This window comes from Podarcis liolepis, assembly GCF_965112155.1.
Source record: "Podarcis liolepis genome assembly, chromosome: 14".
Taxonomy (NCBI): Eukaryota; Metazoa; Chordata; class Lepidosauria; order Squamata; family Lacertidae; genus Podarcis; species Podarcis liolepis.
The window spans coordinates 10,170,043-10,194,761 of NC_139569.1; the positions used below are offsets into that span (position 1 = coordinate 10,170,043).

The following is a 24,719-nucleotide window of genomic DNA, read 5'->3' on the forward strand; positions in this document are numbered from 1 at the left end:
GAAAAAAGGATGTGAGGGTAGAGGAAAAAAGCAAACTCAGATGCCGAGCTTTAAAGTTAAATAGAATGTCTTGGGCCAGAGCAAAGCTAAGTAGCTTCAAACTTCTGGATGGGAAGGCTCATTTAGAAATCTAAATAAGCAAACAGGAACCGGTTGAAAAGAAAGAGAGCACTCCCAGCCAAAGGTTTGGAGCTGCCTAGCTTTGCTGTGGCCCCACCCACAAGGCATTATATTTAGCTGTAAGTATTGGTGTCTGAGTTTGCTTTTTTCCTCTACCCTCCCCATAATTTTCCTTGTGTGACATGTCTTCTAAATTATAAGCCTGTGGGGTAGGGAATAATTTTAAACAAGAGACCAGGATGACGGGGGAGGAGTGAGATTAGACCTTCAAGAGTAAGGATGGGGGGGGGGGATAAATGCTGTACCTAATTCACACTTTGCAAAACTATATGGAAATTGTAACACGGCTATCCTGTGAAATGGGCCCTTCTCCAAATTTTGTAAGGCAGTTCTCAAACCTAATGTATGTAGAATGTAGATATTACGGCAAAGTGTGCATCAAAGTACAGTTATACCTCATGTTATGGACGCATCAGGTTATGTGCTTTCGGGTTGCAGACCGTGGGAAACCCGGAAGTACCAGAACAGGCTACTTCCGGGTTTCACCGCTCACGCATGTGCGCAGAAGCGCTAAATGGCGCTTTGTGCATGTGCAGAAGCCAAATCACGCAGGCGCAGGCGTGGTGCTTCAGGATGCGAACGCTGAGGGTTGCGGACGTGCCTCCATCACGGATTACGTCCGCAACCTGAGGTTCCACTGTACATACAGTATATTAGTGAAAGTAACAGACAAAAATGCAGAGAGTTTAGGAAAACTGCCTGCAAAAATGTATACTGCCTGGAAAACTACATACAAAAAAACCTGCATACTGGGGGGGGGGGGAATTGTGAGGAATTTGTAAAAGAAAGGTGGTGAAACGAACTTAAAGTTGGAAGAATGAGACATGGAAATTGATGGATTCAGCCACCCCTATTCCAGAGAGAGAAAGCCACTGCCACATCAGAATGTGCAAACTTGGAAACTGCACCAAATTCTCTGGCTAAGGCCAAACCTCTTTTCCTGTGTTTGGGGGAAATAACCCACATCCTTAGGCAGTTCCAAAATAAAAACCATCGCCCAAAATATAGCCATCTATACGGGATATATTTTATGACCATTTGGTTGCTGCAATGAAGTTTTTGAAAAACAAGACTTCCATTGCTTCCCACAATCTTGCAAAATGAGAAGATGTGGCTTTAATTGCTATGCTCGTGGCACAGCTGGAAGAGTGGGGCACACGTCTCCAGCTGTTTCCACTTCTCCCAGAACTTCTCCCAGCCCCAAATCCAGACTAAAATGTAGGCTAGCAGGTCAGCTTCCCGTTGCTGTTGTTTCGAAGGCATGGAGATGGCAAGCTGGTACTTTGATCCGCCCCAAAAGAAGGCCCTCCTACGCAACTCGTAGGGCCAGGAGTCGAGAGGAAGGTGACCTTTTGATAGACTTGGAAGCTCTCCCTTTGCCTTAGAGCTTCGTAGCAGCGGCTGGCTGGCTCCCAGAGAGCTTATGCGTAACTAGGGGCGGGGAATACATTGGGTTCAGTTTGCTTTTAAAGACGAACCTGTCCAGTTTGCACTTTATGGGAACTGAAATGTGGCCGTACTGCAGAAGTCACACTCCTCTGAATGTTGCAATTCAGGAATAATAATAATAATAATAATAATAATAATAATAATAATAATACCCAGCCACTCTGGGTGGCTTCCAACAAAATACAGTGGTACCTCAGGTTAAGTACTTAATCCATTCTGGAGGTCTGTTCTTAACCTAAATCTGTTCTTAACCTGAAGCACCACTTTAGCTAATGGGGCCTCCTGCTGCTGCCGTGCCGCTGGAGCACAATTTCTGTTCTCATCCTGAAGCAAAGTTCTTAACCCGAGGTACTATTTCTGGGTTAGCGGAGTCTGTAACCTGAAGCGTATGTAACCCGAGGTACCACTGTATTAAAATACAGTAATGCATCAAACATTGAAAGCTTCCCTAAAGAGGGCTGCCTTCAAATGTCTTCTAAAAGTCTGGTAATTGTTCTTCTCTTTGACATCTGGTGGGAGGGTGTTCCACAAGGCAGGTGCCACCACCAAGAAGGCCCTCTGCTTGGTTCCCTGTAACTTGGCTTCTCGCAGCGAGGGAACCACCAGAAGGCCCTCAGAAATGGACCTCAGTGTCCAAGTAGAACGATGGGGGCGGAGACGCTCCTTCAGATATGACTGTGTTGTGTCTCTTCAGTTGTCGATACACGCAGACAGGGAATGCCTTGCCTTGCTTTAACTGTGTGTCCATCTACACATGCAAGTCGCCCTGACATCCGCTCTGGCCGTAGGGCATTGTGCAAGTGCTCTAAAAACAAAGCCATCATCCTCTCTTCTGGGACCGGCAGGTGCTGCTTCCAGCATGACTGCTGCTACGGAGAAGCCGAGAAGGAGGGCTGCTCCCCCAAGTTGCAGAAGTACACCTGGGAGTGCGAGAACAACTCAGCTAAGTGTGGTGAGTGGATATTCCCCTGGCGGGGAGGAGCTTTGCTGCCATAACGGCAGCTGTATCTGACAACCTCCCCTCCTGCCCTCTCTTAAAGGTAAAGGGACCCCTGACCATTAGGTCCAGTCGCGGACAACTCTGGGGTTGCGGCGCTCATCTCACTTTATTGGCTGAGGGAGCCGGCGTACAGCTTCCGGGTCATGTGGCCAGCATGACTAAGCCGCTTCTGGCGAACCAGAGCGGCGCACGGAAACACCGCTTACCTTCCCGCCAGAGGGGTACCTATTTATCTACTTGCACTTTGACGTGCTTTCGAACTGCTAGGTTGGCAGGAGCAGGGACCGGGCAACGGGAGCTCACCCCATCGCGGGGATTCGAACCGCCAACCTTCTGATCGGCAAGTCGTAGGCTCTGTGGTTTAAGCCACAGCGCCACCCACGTCCCTGCCCTCTCTTAGGGATGCACTTTTAAGAGACTCGTTTTGCAGTTTCCATTTCTTCTCAGAACCAAGGGCAAAGCTTGCCCACTTGAAACTGCCAAGCAGGCATGGCTTCAGAACAACTTGGCCAAGCAGGCATGGCTTCAGAGCTGGGTAGAGTTGGCAGGGCACCCATGCTGCAGTTGGATCGCTGAAGCCCACCCCGGCCTCCTTCAGCTTCTCCAACAGCTGGCCCCACTGGAGTGGAGACTGGCAGCATTGCAGCCCACAATTGCCCCCTTCATTCACCCTGGTGGCCATATCTGCTAGTAGCATCAGCAGCCCTCTTTGCCTAGGACCTGAATGCAATGCTCGGCATCCTGACACCAGGCCCTGCACCGCAGGGAAAACAACACGGCCCTGATCTGGCTTGGATTCTTTAGCTGCTATTCCTGCATTGCAGGGGGTTGGACTAGATGCCCCTTGTGGCCCCTTCTGATGCTACAGTTCTGTGATTCTAAGGCCCAAGAGATATTCTAGCTGTAAGCAAGTAACATAGCTGTCGACCGTCCCTTATTTGGCGGGAAACTCCCTTATCCCAGCGCTGTGTCCCGCTGCTGTCCCTTATTGATGATGTCCCTTAAATTTCCCGGGTTTCAAAGAAAGCAGCTCCTCTCCCTCCCTCCCTGCGAGCCAGGGAGGAGGGAGGCTCCAACTGTGTTGCTTGGCTGCCCAGCCTGCCCCCCTCTGGCCTACTCTCACCAGCCTCGACCCCTGGGAGCCCCTCCCCGCCAGGACTGGCGGGAGCCTCGGGCCCTTCCACCGCCATCCTCCTCGCAGCCTCCCCTCTGCCCATCACCGCCGCTCCCGCTAAGCCGTACTGCGGCTGTGCCGCCGGAGGACCCAGATGAGATGGGCAGTCTGGTGCGGTGTATGAATTGCTGAGGAGCCTTGAGAGGAGAGCGAGGGCAACCATAGAGAAAGCAGTTCAGAGAGAGGAGGAGGAGGCGGAGGTGCGGGCAGGTGTTCCAAGGGCTAACCACAGAGGGGGAAAGCGGAGGAAGGACCGCAAGCGTTTCTCCCATAGATTTGTAGTGGTGGACTAGCATAGATGGTCTGATCTGCGGGTTTACTTCGGGCGCTATTCCCGCTCCCTTCCTCCTGCCCTGCCTGATGGAACTGAGATCTGCAGATGGAGCACGAAAGAAAAGATACAGAACTGCAGCAGCATCTTCGTAGCTTGGACTTCGTTTTGCGTGAAAAGTGGTTGCTGCTTGTAGTTATTTAATTGCAGTGTTTCATCAGCCGGTGTCTTGAGTAGCAACCTCTGGAAATGAAGGGCTAAAAACTGGCGCTGCTCTCCCAAATTATCTGGTCCCCTTTAACTTCGTATTTCAGCTGGTTGACTAAAATCCCTTATTTTGGCTGCTGATCCCTTATTTCCGAGGTTGCCGGTCCCTTATTTTCAAATCTGTAAGTTGACAGCTAAGGCAAGGAATTTCAGAGAGGTGTCCGTGTCAGATTAAGCAGGTGTGGGGAAGCTTTGGCCCTTCAGATGCTGCTGAACTACAAATTGGGACGTTGGGGATGTCGTGGGATAGTTCAGTAAATATGCAGGTTTTGTGTGTGACCGCTGTGAAAAAAGGGCAAATTCCACGCTAGGGTTCATTAGGAAAGGAATTTATCACCATGCTATTATACAAATCTAGGGGGCAACAGCATTTGGAGTACAGTTCTGGTTGCCTCGCCTCAAAAAGGATATGGAAAAGGTTCAGAAAAGGGCAACTGAAATGTTCCAATGGGATGGAGGAAAGATGGCAGCTTAGAGGAAAGACAAGTAAGAGGCGACATGATCGAAATTTTTAGGATTACGCATCGCATGAAGAAAGTGGAGAGAAACTTTTCTCCCTCTTTCGTAACACTGGAACTTGCGGACATCTATCAAAGATGAATGCTGGAAGATTTGGGATAGATAAAAAGAAAGGATTTCTTCACTCACTGCATGGTTAAATTGTGGAACCCGCTCCCACAGGAGGCAGTGATACCCACCAATTTAATGACTTAAAAAGATTGGCCAAATTCATGGAGCAGAGGGCTGTTGATGGCTGCTAGATGGGAACTGGGAATCTAGGGCAGTAGGTTAAGGGAGGCTGCCCTACCCACTTACAGTGGGACTTACTTCTGAGTAACCACACATAGGATGTGCTTCATCCCATTAGTGTTTCTGTCATTCCTAAAGGCACTGGCCCTTCCAAGACCCTGGGCATCCAGTTTTATTCAAAATATTTAGTATCTAAGTAAGTATTTCATTCCCTCTCGTTCTACTGAAGGCCAGAAAAATCTGCGCACTCTGGTACCCATTTTGCAATGCCTCAAATGACGGGCTTGATTCCGGGTCTCCCTTTTTCTTTCCACAGAGGATATAGAAGACAAGTGCCAAAAAATGGCTTGCGAATGCGACCGCGAAGCAGCCAAGTGTCTGGCGAGCGCCCCCTACAATTCCCAGTATTTGTTCTGGCCGGATACTTTATGTGGGTCGTTCAACCCTCAATGTGAAGATGATTAAGAAAGGGCGTCACTTGGGCCAGGCTTCACAGACATGGGACGTTCCTCTCCTCGAGTCACTTCTCAAAAACAAATCAAAGCGGCTCTAGATTTCACCCAGCTTTGGATGGGTGTTGTCTAGACACACATACACCAACTTCCAAATAATTTCAGCCATTCTTCAAACAAGAAATGTTTCCCCAAACAGAAGGGGATAACATGCTCCAACCCAGCTCCTTGGCCCAGGTGACACAAGGCTGCCTACCTAACCTCGGTACATCTCATTTCAATTCAGTATGTGATATTCTCCTCTGGGTTATAAGTCTGAAGTGTCGTCCAGAAAGGACTCAGCCCCCAGGCAGAAGTTTGCCTGACCATGAAACCTCAGACCAGCCTACCTCACGCGGCTGTTGTGAAGGGAAGAAGGGAGAGGGAGAAGAAGAAGGGTTTTTGGTAAAAATGTAATACTAATAATAAATATTAGAAAAAAAAAATCTTCCGTTTTAATTCTTAAAAATGTTCATATGCAAATCTGAAGATCATATCATTACAAACGCAGAGTCAAGTTTAATTTATAGGGGCACATCATTTAAAATAAAGCTAATCTTGGTTTTGGCATACATTTAACGAGTGACAACAGGAGGCGTTCATCTACGTAAGGGAAAAAGCCCACCGTCTCACAATCAATTGGTATTTACGTGCAGAACATCTTTTCCCTTTTTTTCTAAAAGAAAAAGTGGTTGCAGTTGGCAAGTAGATCTAGTAAATCAATACAGCAACAGAAATTACTTCAAATTCACAAACACGACCAGAGCTGTGTGTATAAGGAAAAGGGGTCCGGGTCAAGATCTGAGCCATTTTTAGAAGGGTCAGGTGTCTCTTAAGGGTATACAGCTGCTTAACGTGTAAATGCAGGACTCGTTTTGCACGAAAAAGGAGCCTGACTGCTTCGATTTCTCATCAGGCTTCTTGTGCCGCATGGCCAGATACAGAGAGTGGCACACAAAGGTTGGCGCTTCGATTAGTCCAAAAGCAAACGTTCTGATTATAGGGAAATTAATTGTTCCTTCTCGAGGAAAAGCAGAAAAGCACCTCCCTTCACTTGTTGCCGCCGTCACAGCTTTGAAAAGGAAGACTTGCTGCAAAAGTAGGTGTGCCATTAAAAAAAAAAATCACAAGTTTTGTCACTGTGGAAAGAAAATTAAATTGGCAGCTCCCTGCCACCAGATGGTTCAGGACTGAACAGCACAGTGCCGATCCCAGAACACGCCATCATAGCACTTGAGTTTCCAAGCGACGGATTTCTTTCACCACAAGATCAATGTTTATAATTGGGTTAAAGTACAAAGCCCAGTAGAACAGGCAGTTGCAAACAAACTGAGGAATAACTGGCCAGAAAATAGCCATGAGGAGTCCCTGGGTGGACACTTTCCAGAAATGGCCCCACATCCGGTGAGGAATTGTCCTAGATGGGGAGGGAAAAGAGCAGATTAGAGTCCTAGATCTCATTTCCAATGAACCTTTGGAACTCTTGCAGAAGCTACACTAAAAACATCCTTGTGCACACACAACCGTTCAGGGAAAGCAAATGTGTTCAATCATTTACAGGAAAACACCACCGTGATAGTTTTAAGGAGTTTTAAACAAGCTCAAAAGGGAAACTAAGAGAAAGGAGGGAGGGGAGTACCAAAAACGGGGGGTGGGCCTCCAACATGTACAGGAAATGTGTGGTTCACGATGCTCCTTTTAGTTTCAAATGAAGGTTGCTTATCTGGAGCACTCTTAAGTCACATGCTTTTCACTGGAAAGCAATTTGCTCATAAACGAGACATGTCAAGTTAACCTTGGGGACTTTTTGATATCCAAAAATAAAAGATCCCTGGCACAAAATTGCACAACTAGCTTTTCCTCCCCTGAGCAGGAAGAAGCTGAGTCACAGCTGGGAGATGGAAAAAGAGGAATCTCTCTATTCAGTGCAAGTTCTCTCTTTGAGAGAGAGAGAGAGAGAGAGAGAGAGAAACAAAGGGATTTTACAAGTACAAAAACAGGGTTGCTAATTCTGGAAGATAGGCGGGTCCGAGAGGGACTTACTTAAGCTCCCTTCTTGACCACAGCCTCCAGAAGGAGAAAAGCTCCAGCACAGAGAGCAGCATGGCGTTGACGATGATGAAGCGGGACGTCCAGTAATGCACCTCTAACCAGTCCCAAGCAAACTCAGCTATTAGCTGGTAGGGCAGGAAAGAGTATTTCACAAAGAATTCTCGCCACTGCTTCCAAGCAGGCTCCTTTAGGTCCTGAAAGAGACAGAAAGTGTTCAGGGAAAGCAGGCTGGGGACCACCCCAAAATATCTCTGGTTCAAATGTTGCCATCAGAATTTGGTTCCTGCTACTGGCATGCCCAAAATTTATTGACCGCTTTTCCTTGAAAGCAAATAAAAATATTTCTGCCCATAAGTGGCTTAGGATCTCTCTCTGTGTGTGTTCAATTTAGCCCAAAGCAAAGCCATTTCAGATGGACAGCAGGCTGGAAAAACACGCCCGTCAACACTGGGGATACCAGAATGGCTCTTGGTTAAACCATGGGTAGGCAAACTAAGGCCTGGGGGCTGGATCTGGCCCAATCACCTTCTAAATCCGGCCCGCGGACGGTCCGGGAATCAGCGTGTTTTGACATGAGTAGAATGCATCATTTTATTTAAAATGCATCTCTGGGTGATTTGTGGGGCATAGGAATTCGTTCATTCCCCCCCCCCAAAAAAAATAGTCCGGACCCCACAAGGTCTGAGGGACAGTGGACCGGCCCCCTGCTCAAAAAGTTTGCTGACCCCTGCTCTTAAAGATGACGATGCTGGTAATCTTGGCAGGAAGCATTTTCTTATCTCAGCATTTAATGTTACAGTGGGGCTTAGGATTTCCCAGGAAGATTTCTGGCAATGCAATCCCTGGAGCGAGCACATTTTGTCCATATTAGGTATATGCCACCTTTGGAAAACAGGTTTTTTTTTTGCTAAGGACAAGTGAGTATCTCTAAGGAAGCATAACATCAAGGAAAGGCACCCTGTATCGCTGCAAATATCTTTTTTAAAAAGGTAAAGGACCCCTGACAGTTAAGTCCAGTTGCAGACGACTCTGGGGTTGCAGCGCTCATCTTGCTTTAGAGGCCGAGGGAGCTGGCATTTGTCCGCAGACAGTTTTTCCAGGCCATGTGGCCAGTATGACTAAGCCGCTACTGGCACAAGAGAAGACCGAAACCAGAGCAGCGCACGGAAATGCCGTTTACCTTCCCGCCGGAACGGTACCTATTTATCTACTTGCACTTTTTGGCATTGGGAATCTGTGTACGTGCAGCTACTCACACAGAGTCAATTAAGGTTTGGCAGACAGCCAGAAGGCATTCTGAAGGAGTACGTCTGCCTGGTGATAACAGAGACATGGTTACAGCTCCCTGATTGGTCAAGCTCTCTCAAGGGAGTGATAATTAATGGCCTACTAACTGGAATGTCTTAGTTCAGAAGTTCAGTGTTCAGAGGTTCAGGTGTAGGAGTTGTGAGTCGTGTCAGAGAGAGCTAGCAAAAGATCCATGTTCTGTTCCTGTAAATAGTCCACTGTATATAATAAACACCTAGCTACAAGTTCCTGGTTCCTGCTTCGTCTATCCTGTCTGCAGCCAAGTCGCCAATTGCTTCCGTGGATTCTGCGTTTACTCTGCTAGGTCTGGCTAAGGTCCTGCCCTGCAACTAGTCAGTAAGTTGCAAAACACCAAATAGGTTTTACCAATATTTTGAACTGCTAGGTGGGCAGGAGCTGGGACTGAGCAACGGGAGCTCACCCCATCGTGGGGATTCGAACCACCGACCTTCTGATCAGCAAGCCCAAGAGGCTCAGTGGTTTAGACCACAGCGCCACCCGCGTCCCTCATATCTTTATGCGGTGGCAATTAATGTATTTGGGGTCTGCCAAGCCTGCAGAGGAACACAGAAATCTGCTTCACACTAAGGCCCCGCCTGCACCATACATTCAAAGCAGTATCATGCCACTTTACACAGTCTTGGCTTCCCCCAAAGGATCCTGGGAAGTCTAGTCTGTTAAGGGGGCTGAGAGTTGTAAGAGACACCTGCTCCCTCCATAGAGCTATGGTTCTAAAGAATGATTTAGCAATCAATCCCAATGTGTAGAGATATCCCACATTTTCTACCAGTGATAACAGTATTTTTAGTTACTTTTTTCTCTTCTCTATACAGTCGTACCTTGGAAGTTGAACGGAATCTGTCTGTTCAACTTCCAAAACATTCAGGAACCAAAGCACAGCTTCTGATTGGCTGCAGGAAGCTCCTGCAGCCAATCGGTAGCCAGGGAAGCCGCACCAGATGTCCAGCTTCTGAAAATCATTCGAACACTCATTTCTGGGTTTCGATCGTTCGGGAGCCGATTTGTTTGGGAACCAGGGTGTTTGAGATTCAAGGTACAACTGTAATAGTGTTTTGTAAGAATCATGAGTACTCTATTTTATATTTTTCTTTATTATTATTATTTTTGAAATATTTCTATTTATTATCTTTTTATAAATGTGTTGGATTCTAGAGCCCAATGTGTTAAAAACCTTCAGAAAATTGTTAAATAAAAGGAAATACAAAAGCCCTTGGCTTGCTGCCCCCATGATGTTTGCCCCCATTTTCGCTCCTGGGGCCACTGCTCACAGGGCTTTTGGCGAGGGTCGCTGATCTCAACCTCAAAGCATTCTGTACTGCTGCCCCACAAAACCCCTTCCCACTTTTTGGGTGTTCGGGAGGGGGGCACGTTCCCAAGGCGGACGTCTCCCGCTCTTACTTACTAGCAGCTTTGCAAGAATGTCCTCCAGCTCCTCCTCCTGCATGGGACAGATGGTGTGGAGGAAGGGCAGAAAGACGTCCGTGTAATCGAAGAGGTACAAGTAGAGCATGGTGAGCCGAGGGGAGCTCTTCAAGGCGTACAACAGGAACAGCGACTTCCCAGGATGCACCGCCTGGAATGCGAGGAAAGGGAGAGAAACGGGGGAGAGTCAGCCTGAAGACACGAGGAACAGCAAACGGAAGCAAGGGAGAGGGCAAGGGGGCTTCTGTGAAATGCAGCTTTGTCTCACTAACCTCTTCACCCTCCAGGCGTGTAACATAAGATCCCAGTCATATTAAGGGTCACATGAACCCTGCCTAACTGGGGGAGAGGCTCTATCTTCTTCTGTTCTGGTGCTTCAGAGATCAGAAGCGTCATTATAGATAGCAGAATGAAAGATCACTGCCCCACCTGAGACCCCAGGGCAATCCTGCTCCCTCACTGCTCAGCCCTAATTCTAGATCACCAATAAACCAGTTAAAAGGAACAGGTCCCGATACCAACCCTCCATTTTCCACATCCCACCACGGAGAAAACTGTCCATTTATTAATACAGTCGTACCTCGGAAGTCGAACGGAATCCGTTCCGGAAGTCTGTTCGACTTCCAGAACGTTCGGAAACCAAAGCGTGGCTTCCGATTGGTTGCAGGAAGCTCTTGCAGCCAATCGGAAGCCCCGTCGGACGTTCAGGTTCCAAAGAACGTTTGCAAGCCGGAACAATCACTTCCAGGTTTGCGGTGTTCAGGAGCCAAAACGTCCGAGTACCAAGGCATTCAAGTTCCAAGGTACGAGAGTACTCTGTTTCTATTCCTAAGTAAGTCCTGATCCATAAGAGGATTTCTGTGGTTATGTCACGGCTACTCAGCTTACTCAGGGATAAATTTTCGGGGATAAATTTTCAAAAACCTTTTGAAAACCTAAGAGCCCATTGTCAACTGGTTCATCTCTGCTGGCACACTTGGGGAGGGAAAAAACCCTCTAGATGTTAAGACAGGACCTACCCTGGCAAAAGCCATGCTGATTCTACTTCAGCAAGGCTTGTTCCTCTTGCTTGGCAATTCTACCTGTTTAGTGGGTTTCCCCACTACTGACGTTAAGCTAACCGGCCTTTCATTCCCCAGATCCCTGTTATAAATTAGTTCCCCATTATTAATCAGCAGGAGGGGATTTGCTCTGTGGATTTCTCCCTTCAGGCCAGCCCTGCATCAAGCAGCCCAGAGTGTAATTGTGTAAGAAATTAGTGTAGGCAGTGGGGAGGGAACTTGCCAGCATTAAATTGCACAATGGGGTGAACACTGTGGCATTTTCTCTCAGATGCAGGAAATTCCACGGAAATTGGGGAGACTCCCTGCTCCTTCGTAAAATGGCTTCAAGCTAGGCTAAGAGACTTTTATTTTATTCATGTATTTATTACATTTCTATGGCACTTTTATCTTCCCAGCAGCTCAAGTTGGCTTTCATGGTTCTCCTCCTCCCCATTCCATCCTCCCAACAACTCTGTGAGGCAGGTTAGGCTAAGAGATGGCGACTGGCCCAAGGTCACCCAATGAGCTTCATGGCTGAGCGGGGCTTTGAACCCTGGTCTCCCAGGTCCTAGTCCAACACTCAAACCATTACAGAGCACTTGGGCGACACAGGCTGAAGACAGGATGGGGACCAGACTCAAGAGCAGGGCTGGGTTGCAGCAGGGGTGCCGAGGATCAAAACACCACAGGGACAGAAGAGTACCGTATTTTTCGCCCCATAAGATGAACTCCCCCCCCAAAAAAAGTAAGGGGAAATGTGTGTGCGTCTTATGGAGCAAATGCTGACGGGAGGCAGGCGGGAAAAGCCCCCAAGAGCCGCACATACGCTCCAACGGCTCTCGTGGGATTTTCCCCGAGGGTGAAGGGACTGACTGGCCGCTTTTTCCCTCAGGGAAAAGCCCGCAGGAGCTGCACACCCTTGAAAGAGCACGCGGCTCTTGCTGGCTTTTGTGGGAGGTGGGGAAAGGGGCAGAGGGTAGCCCCTCAGTCCCTTCCCCCACCTCCCGGAAAAGCCCCCAAGAGCCGCACTCCCTTTCATGAGCCGTGTGGAGCATGTGTGCAGCTCCCGGGGGCTTTTCCCCTGAGGAGGAAGAAGGGTAGCCCGTCAGTGATGGTCTGCCCATCTTCCTCCTGGGGAAAAGCCTGGAAGTGCCGCACACAAGCTCCATGTGGCTCGCGAAAGGGAGCGCTGAGCAGAGCCTGGGATGCATACAGACTCTGTTCAGCGCTCCCTTTAAAGAATTTTTTTTTTCTTGCATTCCCCCTCTAAAAACTAGGTGCGCCTTATGGTCAGGTGCGTCTTATGGAGCGAAAAATACGGTGCTTTGGTGCAGGGGCTAAAGGTCTACAGCCACTGGAGGCAGGACTTCCTAGAACATCCTCTCACCTTGTACTCCCAAAGGTTCTGCGGTGGTTTGACGCCCAGCATCTTCACACGTTCCAGTTCCGTCATAATGGCCTTCCTGTGGCTACTGTTCTCTACATTGTAAGGAGCCTTTGAGAAGTCCTCGTCCGTGAGCGTCAGCAGGAGCCTGCAAGACCAGGAGTTACTGTAACATGAAGGAAACACCCTCTGCCCTGCTCCAAATCACGCTGAACTACCAAGTCGAATATCACCATCAAGACAAGACGGGTCTGTGGATATTTGCACTGAGAGCAAAGCGCATCTGCCTACTCTAGAATTTAGACATGGTCCTAGCAAGATGACTAACAGGGAACTATTGCTAACAGCCACACTACAGATAGAAAACTTACTTTGAACACAACAAGACTTTTGTTTTGTTTTGCCCCTGTGTTCACATCACCTGAGGAGCACAAAATCTTTTATAAGCAAGGCACCAGGTACAATGAAGTTTCTCTCTCAATAATCTCAGAGCATCACCAAAGGGATCTTCCTCACCTCCCATTAACGCGCTCAAGTAAAAACCTCTCCTTGTAGAGGGAAGTCCAGGGTCCCAGGTGCCCCAGCCAGTGCACCACCTCCCCAGCGGTCCATTTCGCAACGGGTTTGTGGACGAGGAGGTCGTCTTCCGACTCCCGGCTGCTCCAGTGATAGCCGAGCAAAACTACCTAGAAAGCAGTGAAGAGGGTCCATGACGGGTTATGCACAGCGGTGACTGGGGTGACTATAAAACATATTAAACATGTTCCAGATGTTTAATACAAGAGCAAAGCACCCAGCGGGGTCCAAAGGATAGTGCTGGACTTGATTGATTGATTGATTGATTTTAATTATATGCTGCATTTCCACGACGAGATGTGCCGAAAACAGCTTGCAGCAAACATTCAAAAGCATCAATAAAGAGAGCACTGGAAATACAAATATTCTAAACACGGCACATGCCAGTGAATTCAAAATTACAAAAATCAACAATTTAGCAAACACAGAATAATTTCAATATTACAAAAAACAAACAAAAACAACACCACCCAATGTAGGCTTAAGTATAGTCATACCTTGGTTCTCGAACGCCTTGGTACTCGTGCGTTTTGGCTCCCGAACGCCACAAACCCGGAAGTAAGTGTTCCGGTTTGCAAACATTTTTTGGAAGCTGAATATCCAACGCGGTTTCTGCTTAACTGCAGGAAGCTCCTTCAGCCAATCGGAAGCCGCGCCTTGGTTTTTGAATGGTTTTGGGAGTCGAATGGACTCCCAGAACAGATTAAGTTTGAGAACCAAGGTACAACTGTACATAAATACAAAGCAAAAATGAACATTCACCAACAGTAAAGTTTCTGGTCTGGCACTCCAAGGAGCCTGGCTTAAATACAGCTTGGAGAGGGAGATGACATACAGGTGGAAAGCCTGATAGCCAAGGACTCATTGGGTGACTCTGGGACAAGAACAGCCGTCCCATAACAGCACGGTGGAAGAGCAAGGGAATATATTATGGGAGCCCTGCAGCTGAAGCGAGCACTAAGCTTCATGCACCATGTCAAACATTACTCTTCCCTCTGGGTACCTTTCCACTTTCTAGTCTCCAGCATTTTCTTTGGGGACATCAGCCTGTAGGAGGGGGAAAGAGGTGGAAACCTACCTGGTGGCCGCAGCCAAATGCCAGGCATCCCAGCTACTGAAGAAGGAAGGACCAAAGCTCAGTGCTAGGGCATCTGCATTGTATCTTGAAGGTCCCAGGTCCAATTCCTGGGGTCTCCAAATAGAGCTGGGAATGTCCCCAGTCTGAAACCCTGGAGATTCATGGCCAATCAGTGTAGACAAACTGAGCTGCATGGATCAATGGTCTGACTCAATATAAGGCAACTTCCAAAGGCAGACAAAAACCAAATCTAGTAGCTGCGAACCTCTACAGCAGCGGTTCTCAACCTGTGGGTCCCCAGATGTTGGACTACAACTCCCATCATCCCTGAGCTCTGGCCTTGCTAGCTAGGGGTGATGGGAGTTGTAGTTCAACAACATCTGGGGACCCACAGGTTGAGAAAGGCTGCTCTATAGGCTTCCCTTCACCTTTCCTGCTCAAGAGAACTAAGATGGAGGGCAACAGGATGTCCTTTGAAATTTCTCTGAAGGGGCCCATTAAGTCAGGAGACTTGTTAAGTTTTCTGCAACTATACAACCCATCCTCAGCAAAGCCCTTTATTTCCCACCAGCACAGGGCTTTTTAAAGGGGGAGACTTACAGCCACACAAGTTAGCGCTGTCAGCACACCGGAGAAAAACCCCCCTCCTCGAGGATTAATTCGCCCCGCCGTTGGAGCTGTGGAGGTCTGATCGCTCCCGTATTTCTGAAAGGCGGCAAGGCTGAGGGACACGTCGCTGTTCTGCTGGATGTCGTCCTTCCGCTGCTCGATAGCATCTGGAAACAGTTTTTCGATTGCATCCCTAGATAAAGAGAGCGTTACTTTGCAAGACTTCTTCCTGCAGTTTGAGGCCAGGCTGTATCTGGAGAAGGGGCCTTCTCCTCTGGGGCACGTGGCTAGAATGCTGGACTGGGGAGACCAGAGTCTAGCTCATCGGTCGTGAAGTTTGCTAGCTGTCCTCAGGCCAACTGCACTCTCTTCTCAGCCTGGTCTACCTTACAGCACTGATAAATGAGCTACCATGAGCTCTGTGGAGGATGAGTTGGGTACAAGCAGGTGATAATGGTAAGTCGTTCTGCTGGCTAAACCCTTTAAAGGGGGGGGGCAGGGCGATCTTTTACAACCACATTATCTCATGGACAGGCTTCCCAGGGTGCCAGTGGTGGGCGGAGCTAGAAGCAGAAAGGGGAGGTGCAACTGATGTGAGCCTCACCAGCAGACAGGAGGCTGCATTGCAGCTATGCAAAAGACACACCCACACCCACACACCCCTCCATTCAGGGAAGCAAGAGGTACCATCACCTTTCAAGGACACATTCTAGCCACACAAAAATGTCTCAAAGAGGGCAGAGGGTGTGATGTGGGGAGAGGCCTGGAGGAGAACACCTGGCTATTAGCCTGGAACTCCTCCTCCAGTGGTTTGAACTGAAACAGCTGTGGAGAGCACCAAGCAAACTCTACAGTGGTCTTTCTACCCCAGGGAAGACTCATGCAATACAGTGGTGCCCCGCAAGACGAATGCCTCGCAAGACGGAAAACCCGCTAGACGAAAGGGTTTTCCGTTTTTGAGCTGCTTCGCAAGACGATTTTCCCTATGGGCTTGCTTTGCAAGACGAAAACGTCTTGCGAGTGTTCCGATTTTTCCCCACTCCCCCCCTTTTTCTAAGCCGCTAAGCCACTAATAGCCTTTTAGCCGCTAGTCCGCTAAGCCTTTAATAACCGCTAATAGCGCTAATCCGCTAAGCCGCTAATAGGGTTGCTTCGCAAGACGAAAAAACCGCTAGACGAAGAGACTCGCGGAATGGATTACTTTCGTCTTGAGAGGCACCACTGTACTGAAACGCTGAGACTGACAGTGGAGGGCATTTAGAGGATCTAAGAAGTAAGTCTTTCCCAAACCATGGCATTAAGAACAGCAAAAGTAGAGAAGAGGGGGAAATGAGTTCAGGATTTCTTTTTTTAATATATATTTTTACAAGTTGTGTGTCTTTTTTCTCAATTTGATCCTTTTACATGGTTTTGTATATAGTGTGGTATTTATGCACTGTGACTTGCTGTTTTTACTAATTATAATTTAGCAAATATTTATTGAAATTGTTAGGCGTGAATTTCTACCCAATGATTGTTTGCTGACATTTAATTTCATCGTGTACTATGATATTCTAATAGATTATTGAGTATTACTTTAAGTTGTTTATTTTAAAGTCATTTTTTATTATGGCTTTTTTGCATTGGATCAGATTGTTATAAGGTATATGATCTTTGTTATTTCTTCAGCTTGCAGACCACCTTGCGTATAGCAATATATACATTAAAAGTGAAATGAAAAATGAAATTAAAAGTATGAAGATTGTAGGACCAACGGTTCTTACTAAGCAAAGAGGGCAGACTAACACATCTCAACCATTGTATGAAGACCACATATCACAGTCCTCGACTGCTAGAATCACCTGAGAAGAATGTTGACTTTGGGGAATCCTTCCCATTTCCCCCTGCATTCTGGACACTCGTTCTTCTTGGAAGACGTCCACCATAACGCCAAGCAATGCCTACAGAAGCTGTGCCCACAGTTCAAGGTGGTGGGATTGACGAGAATATCATAGCAGCAATGGCAAGAGAATTCGCTGACTGATATCCGTCGGCTGACCCCGGGAGAAGCAGCTGTCTGAACTTCCGGCCTCTCCGACGGCCACGTCAAACCCTCCTCCATGTCCTCTTTGTACCTGCAGCAGCCAGCACAACGCCCGCACGGCCCTAGATCTTGAAGCACGCCACAAGCTATGGGAAGAGAGTGAGCCCGTTATGTCTTTCTGTGAACACAATCCAATGTGTAAAGAAAAATGCATTGTTAATGCAATGAGATAGGTTGTTGTTGTTGTTGTTTATTAAATCTGTGTATCGCCGTTCATCCAAAGATCAAAGGGTAGTTCCCAGCATAAAAATACAAAACGAGAACAGAACACATAATAAAACAAAAAGAGACCAATAATCCCACTCACACAAGCTCATTTAAAAAGCCATAGACTATTAATCAGCCAAACACTGGGCTGAAGATGAATGTTTTCATCTGGCACCTAAAGAGACATAATAAAGGTGGTGGGTGAGCCTCCCTGGGGAGAGTGTTCCCCAAAATGGGGAGCCACTACAGAAAAGGCCGGTCATCATGTTGCCACCCTCTGGACCTCTCGTGGGAGAGGCACACAAAAAGGGGCCTCAGATGATAATTGCAGGGTCCAGGTCAGTTCATTAGGGGAGAGGCAGTTCTTGAGGTACTGTGGTATTGAGCTGTTTAAAGCATTATAGGTCAAAAACAGCCCTTTGCATTGGGTCCAGAAACTAATTGGCAGGCAGTGCAGTTGGGCCAGAATCGGTGTAATATGCTCAAATCTTCTTGCGCAACCTGGCCGCTGAATTCTGCACTAGCTGAAGCTTCCGAACCGGCTTCAGAGGCAGTGCCACGTATAACACATTGTGGTAATCTAACCTAGAGGTTACCAGAGTGCAGACAACAGAAGTTAGGCTATCCCTGTCCAGATAGAGGAGCAGCTGGGTCACCAGCCAAAGCTGTTGGACTCTGGACCACTGAGGCCACCTGAGCATCAAGCAACAGCAAAGAATCCAGAAGTACTCCCAAGCTACGTACTCGCTCCTTCAGAGGGAGTGCAACCTCATCAACAACAGGCAACCTCCCATCCATCTGGTCTAAGGAACCACCCACTAACAGTGCCCCCGTCTTCTCTGGATTGAGCTTCAATTTGCTAGCTCTCATCCAGTCCATTATGGAGGCAAGACACTGGTCCAGCACTTCCGCTGCCTCACCTGCAGATGTAAAGGAGATGCAGAGCAGTGTGTCATCAGCATATTGCTGACCACGTATTCCAAAGCTCTGGATGACCCCACTTAGTGGTTTCATGTAGATGTTAAACAGCATAGGGGATAAAATGGAACACTGAGGAACCCCACACTGAAGGCTCCACAGGGCCAAAGAGCACAGCTGTAATGGGAGAGGCGATGTTTTCCAGTACTAGGTAACTCTGGAAAGGAATGTTGTTGTCACAACAACAAAGGAATTAAGAGTGCACACAGGCTCTTAATAATCCAATGGAAGGAGTTAATAATGACTAGATCCTTTATTACCGTATTTTTCGCTGTATAACACGCACCGGACCATAACACGCACATAGTTTTTAGAGGAGGGAAATCCGTAGGCATGCCACCCGTAGGCATTCCCTCCATAACACGCACAGACATTTCCCCTTACTTTTTAGGAGGAAAAACGTGAGTGTTATGGTGCAAAAAATACGGTAAATTATAATCTCTATACCGAGGGGGGGAGAAATAGGCAAGAAAGGAAGATATGTTGACTTAGAGGGCTTTATGGGAACAAAAATTAGAAGAAACTCCTACCAATAGCCAATAGTACAGCAGTTTCTAACCATTTAATTATATGCATTTAAAAACATTTCTATCCAAAGCATTATCAGATTATCAAGATTACCCAACAATAAGATGTCTGAACAGGACTGCTTAGGTTTCTCAACTGCCAACAAGGCAGGCCAATATAAATTCCCAGTTGTGCCAATGTTACCATCAAGTCTACATGCTTTCCTCCTAATGAAATACAGAATCACTTTACGTACCTGTGGTTGAATCCACATCTCACACACCTCTATTCCTACTAAGGAAAATTTCGTTGGTTCTAAAGGAAGAGATAAAACAGGTTGTTCACTTCAGCAAACAAAAAAACCTCTCTTCAGCTGCTGTAAAGAATATTGATCAACAAACTGGCAAAAAGTGTCTCTCACACACTTTGGAACATGCAAGGGAAATCAAATTTAGAAGTTAATACAACTGCATGCCGAGAAAAGTTACCCATGTCTATATTCTCCTGCAGGAACAGACTCTAATATCCCCTTTAGAAAATGAAGTCAGAAGCCACAGAACTTTTGTTGTGTTTACTACAAATCTGGTTTCTTCCTCCCATGGGCTTTATGTAGAATTGGGAAAGTATATTTTAATGCCATGCTTGTAACACATGGGGGCGTGGCAGAGAGCAAATATGCTGCTTACATGTAGAAGGGTTGCACAATCCACACAAACAGTTTGCCAATGGCTACTGCAAAACAAATGCAATCTACCTCTGGATATCACTTGCTGGGGGGGGACAGCAGAGGGGGGCTGTTGCCTTCAGGCTGTGGGTACTCGAAAGGCAGCTTTTGGAAATGAAATGCGCAACTACCGTACACAGGCCTACCTTATTATGAGCTAGCAAGGCAGTCTTTTTGCTCTTCTAGGCCACAGGTGGGGAACCTGTAGCAATCCAGCTGCTGTTGGACTGCAACTCCCATCATCCCTGACCACTGGCCACTCCGCATGGGGTTGATGGGATTTCAAGAGTCCGACAACATCCGGAACCTTCCCTTCCTCTGGATTAAGATAGCCTAATCCTGAATGAAGTTAAGATAGCAAATGAAGCCTCCATGCACAAGGAATCAAAAGTACCAAATGCTGGGAACAAAAAACAGTGGAAGGTTGCCGCCTTCCACACCTTCTCATGAACATCCCAGAAGAATCTGCCAACAATTCTTGGAGGCGGTTTGCTGGGTAGGTTAGGCACACTTTGGACTGGCCCAGCAAATTTTAAACTTTAAATCTCTGTGTCGTCATCCTCTTCCTCTTCCTCCTCCTCCCTGCCTCTGAACTCTCACCCTGCCTGAAGGGGTCGCCCAGAGAGAGGGGGGGAAGAACTGAGGGAAAGAGGAAAGCGCACTTCCTCCCCACACTCTACCTGAGGATGGGCTGCTTGCTGGCAAACCTCCCATGTCATCTCTCACCGCCACCACCACACATATTATTATTATTATTATTATTATTATTATTATTACTACTACTGTATTATTATTATTTTATTATCATTATTATTAGGTTATCTCCAACATCGAATTATGGAGTTGGAAGGGAATCTCCATGTAGAATCGTAGAGTTCAGGCTGATTTGATTTCAACGGGTCTACTCCGAGCATAACTTACTCCTACACAACCCAGAAACGTGTTATATTGTAATATCATCATCATCATTTGTGGGTTCTGCCCATGTAGGCCTTACACACCGCAGGCCCGTCGAAATGAGCGAACCTTAGTTCCCCCTGCCCATTACTTTCAACGGGTCTACTCCGAGTAAAACAACCTCTACTGACAACAGCAGCAGACGCCGCGACGCCGCTTCGGCCTTTCCCTCCCCCGCCCCCTGACCCCTTTGGGGGGAAGGGGGTCCGGGCCCCTCCGACTCCCACCTCCTCCTCTTCCTCACCCAGCTTGACAGCGGCGGCATCTCAGTCTCCTCAGCTGAGCTCCGCTGGGATGCGCTTCTGGGCGCGCATGCGTGGTGACGCCCGGTGCCCCCTCTTTGGCTGACGTATCACTTACGCACGGGCGCCTCTTTGTCGCCGAGAGTGCAGCGCCGACCTGTACACAAACTGGAGGGGCGTGGTCGAAATCCCGGAACCAACGGGGGGACTTCCGGTTCACCTCGGCGGCCATCTTTGACTGACGCGGCTTACTAAAGGTCCTCACCTGCGTCTTGAGCATAGATAGGAGGAAGTCCTAGAGCGGGAAATCAGATTTCCGGTTTTTCCCCTGCGCCATCTTTGAAGTGGGCGAATGCTCCCCAAAGGGAGGGCGCCCTAACTTCTGCGTTGCTTGCGATTGGACAGCAGCTGGGTGGGCGTGTCTCTTACGCAACGCAGCGCCATAGGCATCCGCTGTTGCTCATTTTCTCGGGGGTCGGGGGAGCATAATAGTTTACGACGGCCCTGCAGTGTAGTCTGGTATTACTTATTTATCCCATTTGTATCTTCTGCTTCTTTGAAGTGTAACAATAAAATTTAAGGTCTTATATATATAATAAATGTTCATAAATGTACCAACCAAGCACGCACATAGATCAGCACAGGAAGACCGACCTGAAACCATTTTGACTCCCAAGCTGACCAAATGTTTTCTCTGCAAGGAGGGAGGGCAGGAATTGGGTAATCACCATTTCATCAGACTACCAGGAAAGGCAATCAGATAAGGCATTATCAGATAACCTGGCAGATGGGAAAAACAACATTCAAATTTCTGTTGTAGACCACTTTTTCTGTGATGTAGGTATGATGTTTGTGGGGGTGGTCTTGGGTTACACCCCTTCTGTGATGTATGTATGATGTATGGAGGGGTGGTCTGGAGCTCCAGGGCAGGGAATTTAAAATGTCTATATAAGGACAGGCACACCTTGGTTCTGGGTCCTCCTCTCCTGCGCGTGAGGGGAGCACCCTGTTGCAACAGATCCATAAAGATCAGACTTACTAGCTGCTTTGCTTCTCAATATTCACTGGTTGGCCTCTGTTATTTTCTCCTACTCTATACGGGCTCTTGGATACCCCATAAGGGAAAAAGGGCAGATTTTGTTTACAACACAAGAAACCCAGGGGAAGTTACCTCTCACCTTTCCGTCTCATCCCCACAACAATCCTTTGAGGTGGTTTAGCTTGAAAGATTGACCCTGCAGGGGACATTGAGGCTGAGGGGAGATTCGAACTCAGGTCTCCCTGGTCCTAGTTTGATGCTTTAACTACTACCACCATACTGGCAAGTCAAATTACCACCATATTGATGGGGCCTCAAGCTCAGAGCAGCTTCTGACAACCTTGCAGTGTAGTCCAGTGTTGCTTTCCTCACGTTGCAAGGAAATGACGGGATGAGGCTAAGACTGTGGACTACAATAACCCTGCAGTGCAGCCCACTATCACCCACATTATCATCCCTGGTATGCATGTGGTGAGCAGAGCGTGAGAGAGATAGGATTATGACAGCCCCGCAGTGCAGTCTTATTGATCTCCAGGTCACCAATTGGGACAAGGGTTAGAACAACCGTAGTGATCCACAGGCATCGCGCATGGGCTGAGGCTCACAAACCAGTGTCTTGCCTCTGGCTCTGTAGCCTTATGAGGCTTTGCCCTCGGGTGGGAAAAATATTGCGCCTGGGAAAGGGAAGTGGGAGTCAACAGACACTCAAGGAATAGTTTCGGAGAAAAGGCTTTTATTTCTACCATCCATGAACTGGTAGAAGAAGCAAGTGTGATAAGTCACAAAAAGCATGCACGAAATTCACAGTCCTGTGCACAAGCATACATACCCCTTTCCAGTTCCCTCCTCCTTTCTCCTCCCTCAGGAGTCCTGCCCCATGTTGAGGTTCCTGAGCATGTACAGAAAGCTGTCTTGGGACTATTGTGGACTCTTGGCAGGAAAGGGGGTGAGGGGGTTTCAGTGTGTTCCAGTTGTTTCATTCTTGTGCTTTGGCATGGTTCCCGGAGAGAAAGCAAGTTGCAATGTGGTTCTGAGAAAGGCCTGAGAAGACAATGGGCTCTGTTCTCTACCTTGTTGCAATCTTTTTAGTTACAGCAAGCGGAATGTTTCTGATGCTTAGCTGCTGAGAAAAGCTTTTGAGAAGCTTTGAGCCTGCTTGGGGGGGGGGGGGTTTGACTTCGGGCCTAGTGAGGTCACCTGTCCTCACCTTCCTTCAGCTCCAGCAAAAATAAATCCAATTAAATGGTCGTCTCCTCAAACTCCACACCGAAGTTGATGCAGCTGAATGCTTTTGCTGTCCTCTTTATTCATGCAGACACCTTGTGCTTTTACCTCTACTGTATAGCGGTGTGAAGAGGACAGCGCAAATTAAACTAGGAGGAAACAAGAGGAAACTAGGAGGCACTGTGTTATTCCTGGAGTTCCTAACCTTATCAGAACTGGGGGTACATTTGGAAATCTAAAAATCTGCTGCAGGTACCACAAAATGCCTATTTTACAGAAGAAAAACCGGTGATGTGCAAACACAGGAAAAACACACCAAAACAAAGTTTCCAGCATCGCAGGGGGTTGGACTAGATGACCCTCGTGGTCCCTTCCAACTCTGCAATTCTATGAAAACAAATATGACGCAGCAAAAAAACAAGGGATTCCCACCTGACGGGGTTTGATGTTGCCAGCTTTCAGGTAACATTTGCAGACATCTTGGTAATGCAGAGTGGGTCTGCCAACAGGCCACAGAAAGTGAATGAATGCTTGTGTCTTTTTCATTTTTGGGTTGCCACTGCTCATTATTTGCTGGTTGAGGTTGTGTCGCACTGACCTTGCAGTGCCTAAATAAATACCCTGTTTCACAGACCATTGCTGTGTGGATTCTATTGGCCATCCAGGCTTAACCCACAGCGTATTATTGGGTATATATTTCTGCAGCACCAGCAGTCGTGAAGCGAAGAGGTCCAGGCGAGTTGACATGTCTATGGCCTCAGAGCACATTTTGTTCTTTGTAGCCCCTGGATAAACGCAAGGTATTGAACCAAGTTTCAGATAGCAAAGGATTGCAACATTCTGAACTGTGCAAAAATGCCAACTCTGCCCAATTTTGCTACCTGTGGACCAGGTGAGCAGGTTGCTGAAAGCTGGCCCTCATTCCTTGTGCTCAAAGCCAAGCATTCCCATTTTCCATCTAAGGGCCGTGTTCCAGAGTGGGCAGACTTCTGGGGGCCACATTCCACTGGTGCAGGGAGGCAACAGAGGTGACTCTTATCTTTGTACAGGAGGCTATATGATCAGCCCTTCAGCCGTAGAGTCCAAACAACAAAAATCGGAAGTTTCTTCACCTCCACTTTTCCATCCAGTTCAAGGACACATTCCAGCAAGGCCAAAAGAGGCAAGCTGGAGGAAGCTGTGGAGCGGGGCCTGTGGAGAGTCCCAAAGGCTGTATGGGAAGCCTTAATGAGCCACATTTAGCCCCCAGACCCGAGGTCCCCCTCCCCTGGATTAGACGGTGGCATTTGCCTCTTTGGAAAGGCAAGCGTCTCTTCCAGATGACCTGTTTAATGAGTATTCAGCCTGATTTGTTTGTGGGGAGATTAGATGATGCTGCATCAAGCAGCTGTCATCCCACACTTTCCGGCAAATTGTCCTGTCAACTTTCCTGAGTGGGGAAAAGCCACTTCGGGGGTGGGAGGAGTTAGTTTTGCAAGAGCTCCAAATCAGACTTATTGGCACACTCTGAATTTACTGAATAGAGTGGTACCTTGGTTGTCAAACTTACGACTCCCGGAACCATTCAAAAACCAAGGCGCGGCTTCCGATTGGCTGCAAGAGCTTCCTGCACTCAAGCAGAAGGCATGTCAGATGTTCAGCTTCCAAAAAAGTTCTCAAACTGAACACTTACTTCCGGGTTTG

The 24,719-nt window shown here is 47.7% G+C and overlaps 2 protein-coding genes across 4 annotated transcripts in view; one reads left to right on the top strand and one right to left on the bottom strand.

Annotated features, from left to right (window-relative positions):
* Window positions 1-8,283, top strand: part of PLA2G10 (phospholipase A2 group X) — a 20,630-nt gene extending 12,347 nt beyond the window's left edge. The window contains exons 3-4 of the mRNA XM_083474599.1: window positions 2,475-2,581; window positions 5,408-8,283. Coding sequence (XP_083330725.1) covers window positions 2,475-2,581; window positions 5,408-5,556 — 256 coding nt within the window. The 3' untranslated portion in view covers window positions 5,557-8,283. The remainder of the gene's footprint in view (window positions 1-2,474; window positions 2,582-5,407) is intronic.
* On the bottom strand, window positions 6,021-20,952 carry BFAR (bifunctional apoptosis regulator). Of its 3 annotated transcripts, none has more exons than XM_083474444.1 (9): window positions 20,776-20,952; window positions 19,107-19,165; window positions 16,917-17,244; window positions 15,067-15,268; window positions 13,329-13,498; window positions 12,816-12,960; window positions 10,366-10,536; window positions 7,626-7,828; window positions 6,021-6,999 (listed from the first exon to the last, which is right to left on the bottom strand). In XM_083474444.1, exons 3-9 carry the CDS (start codon window positions 17,174-17,176, stop codon window positions 6,807-6,809), a joined length of 1,344 nt encoding a protein of 447 aa, XP_083330570.1. In that variant the 5' UTR covers window positions 17,177-17,244; window positions 19,107-19,165; window positions 20,776-20,952; the 3' UTR covers window positions 6,021-6,806. The 3 variants fall into 3 exon arrangements, with proteins under 3 accessions (XP_083330570.1, XP_083330572.1, XP_083330571.1); XM_083474446.1 differs by having other exon boundaries at window positions 20,753-20,918; XM_083474445.1 differs by lacking the exon at window positions 20,776-20,952 and adding an exon at window positions 19,721-20,086.
* Between the last annotated feature and the right edge of the window lie 3,767 nt (window positions 20,953-24,719).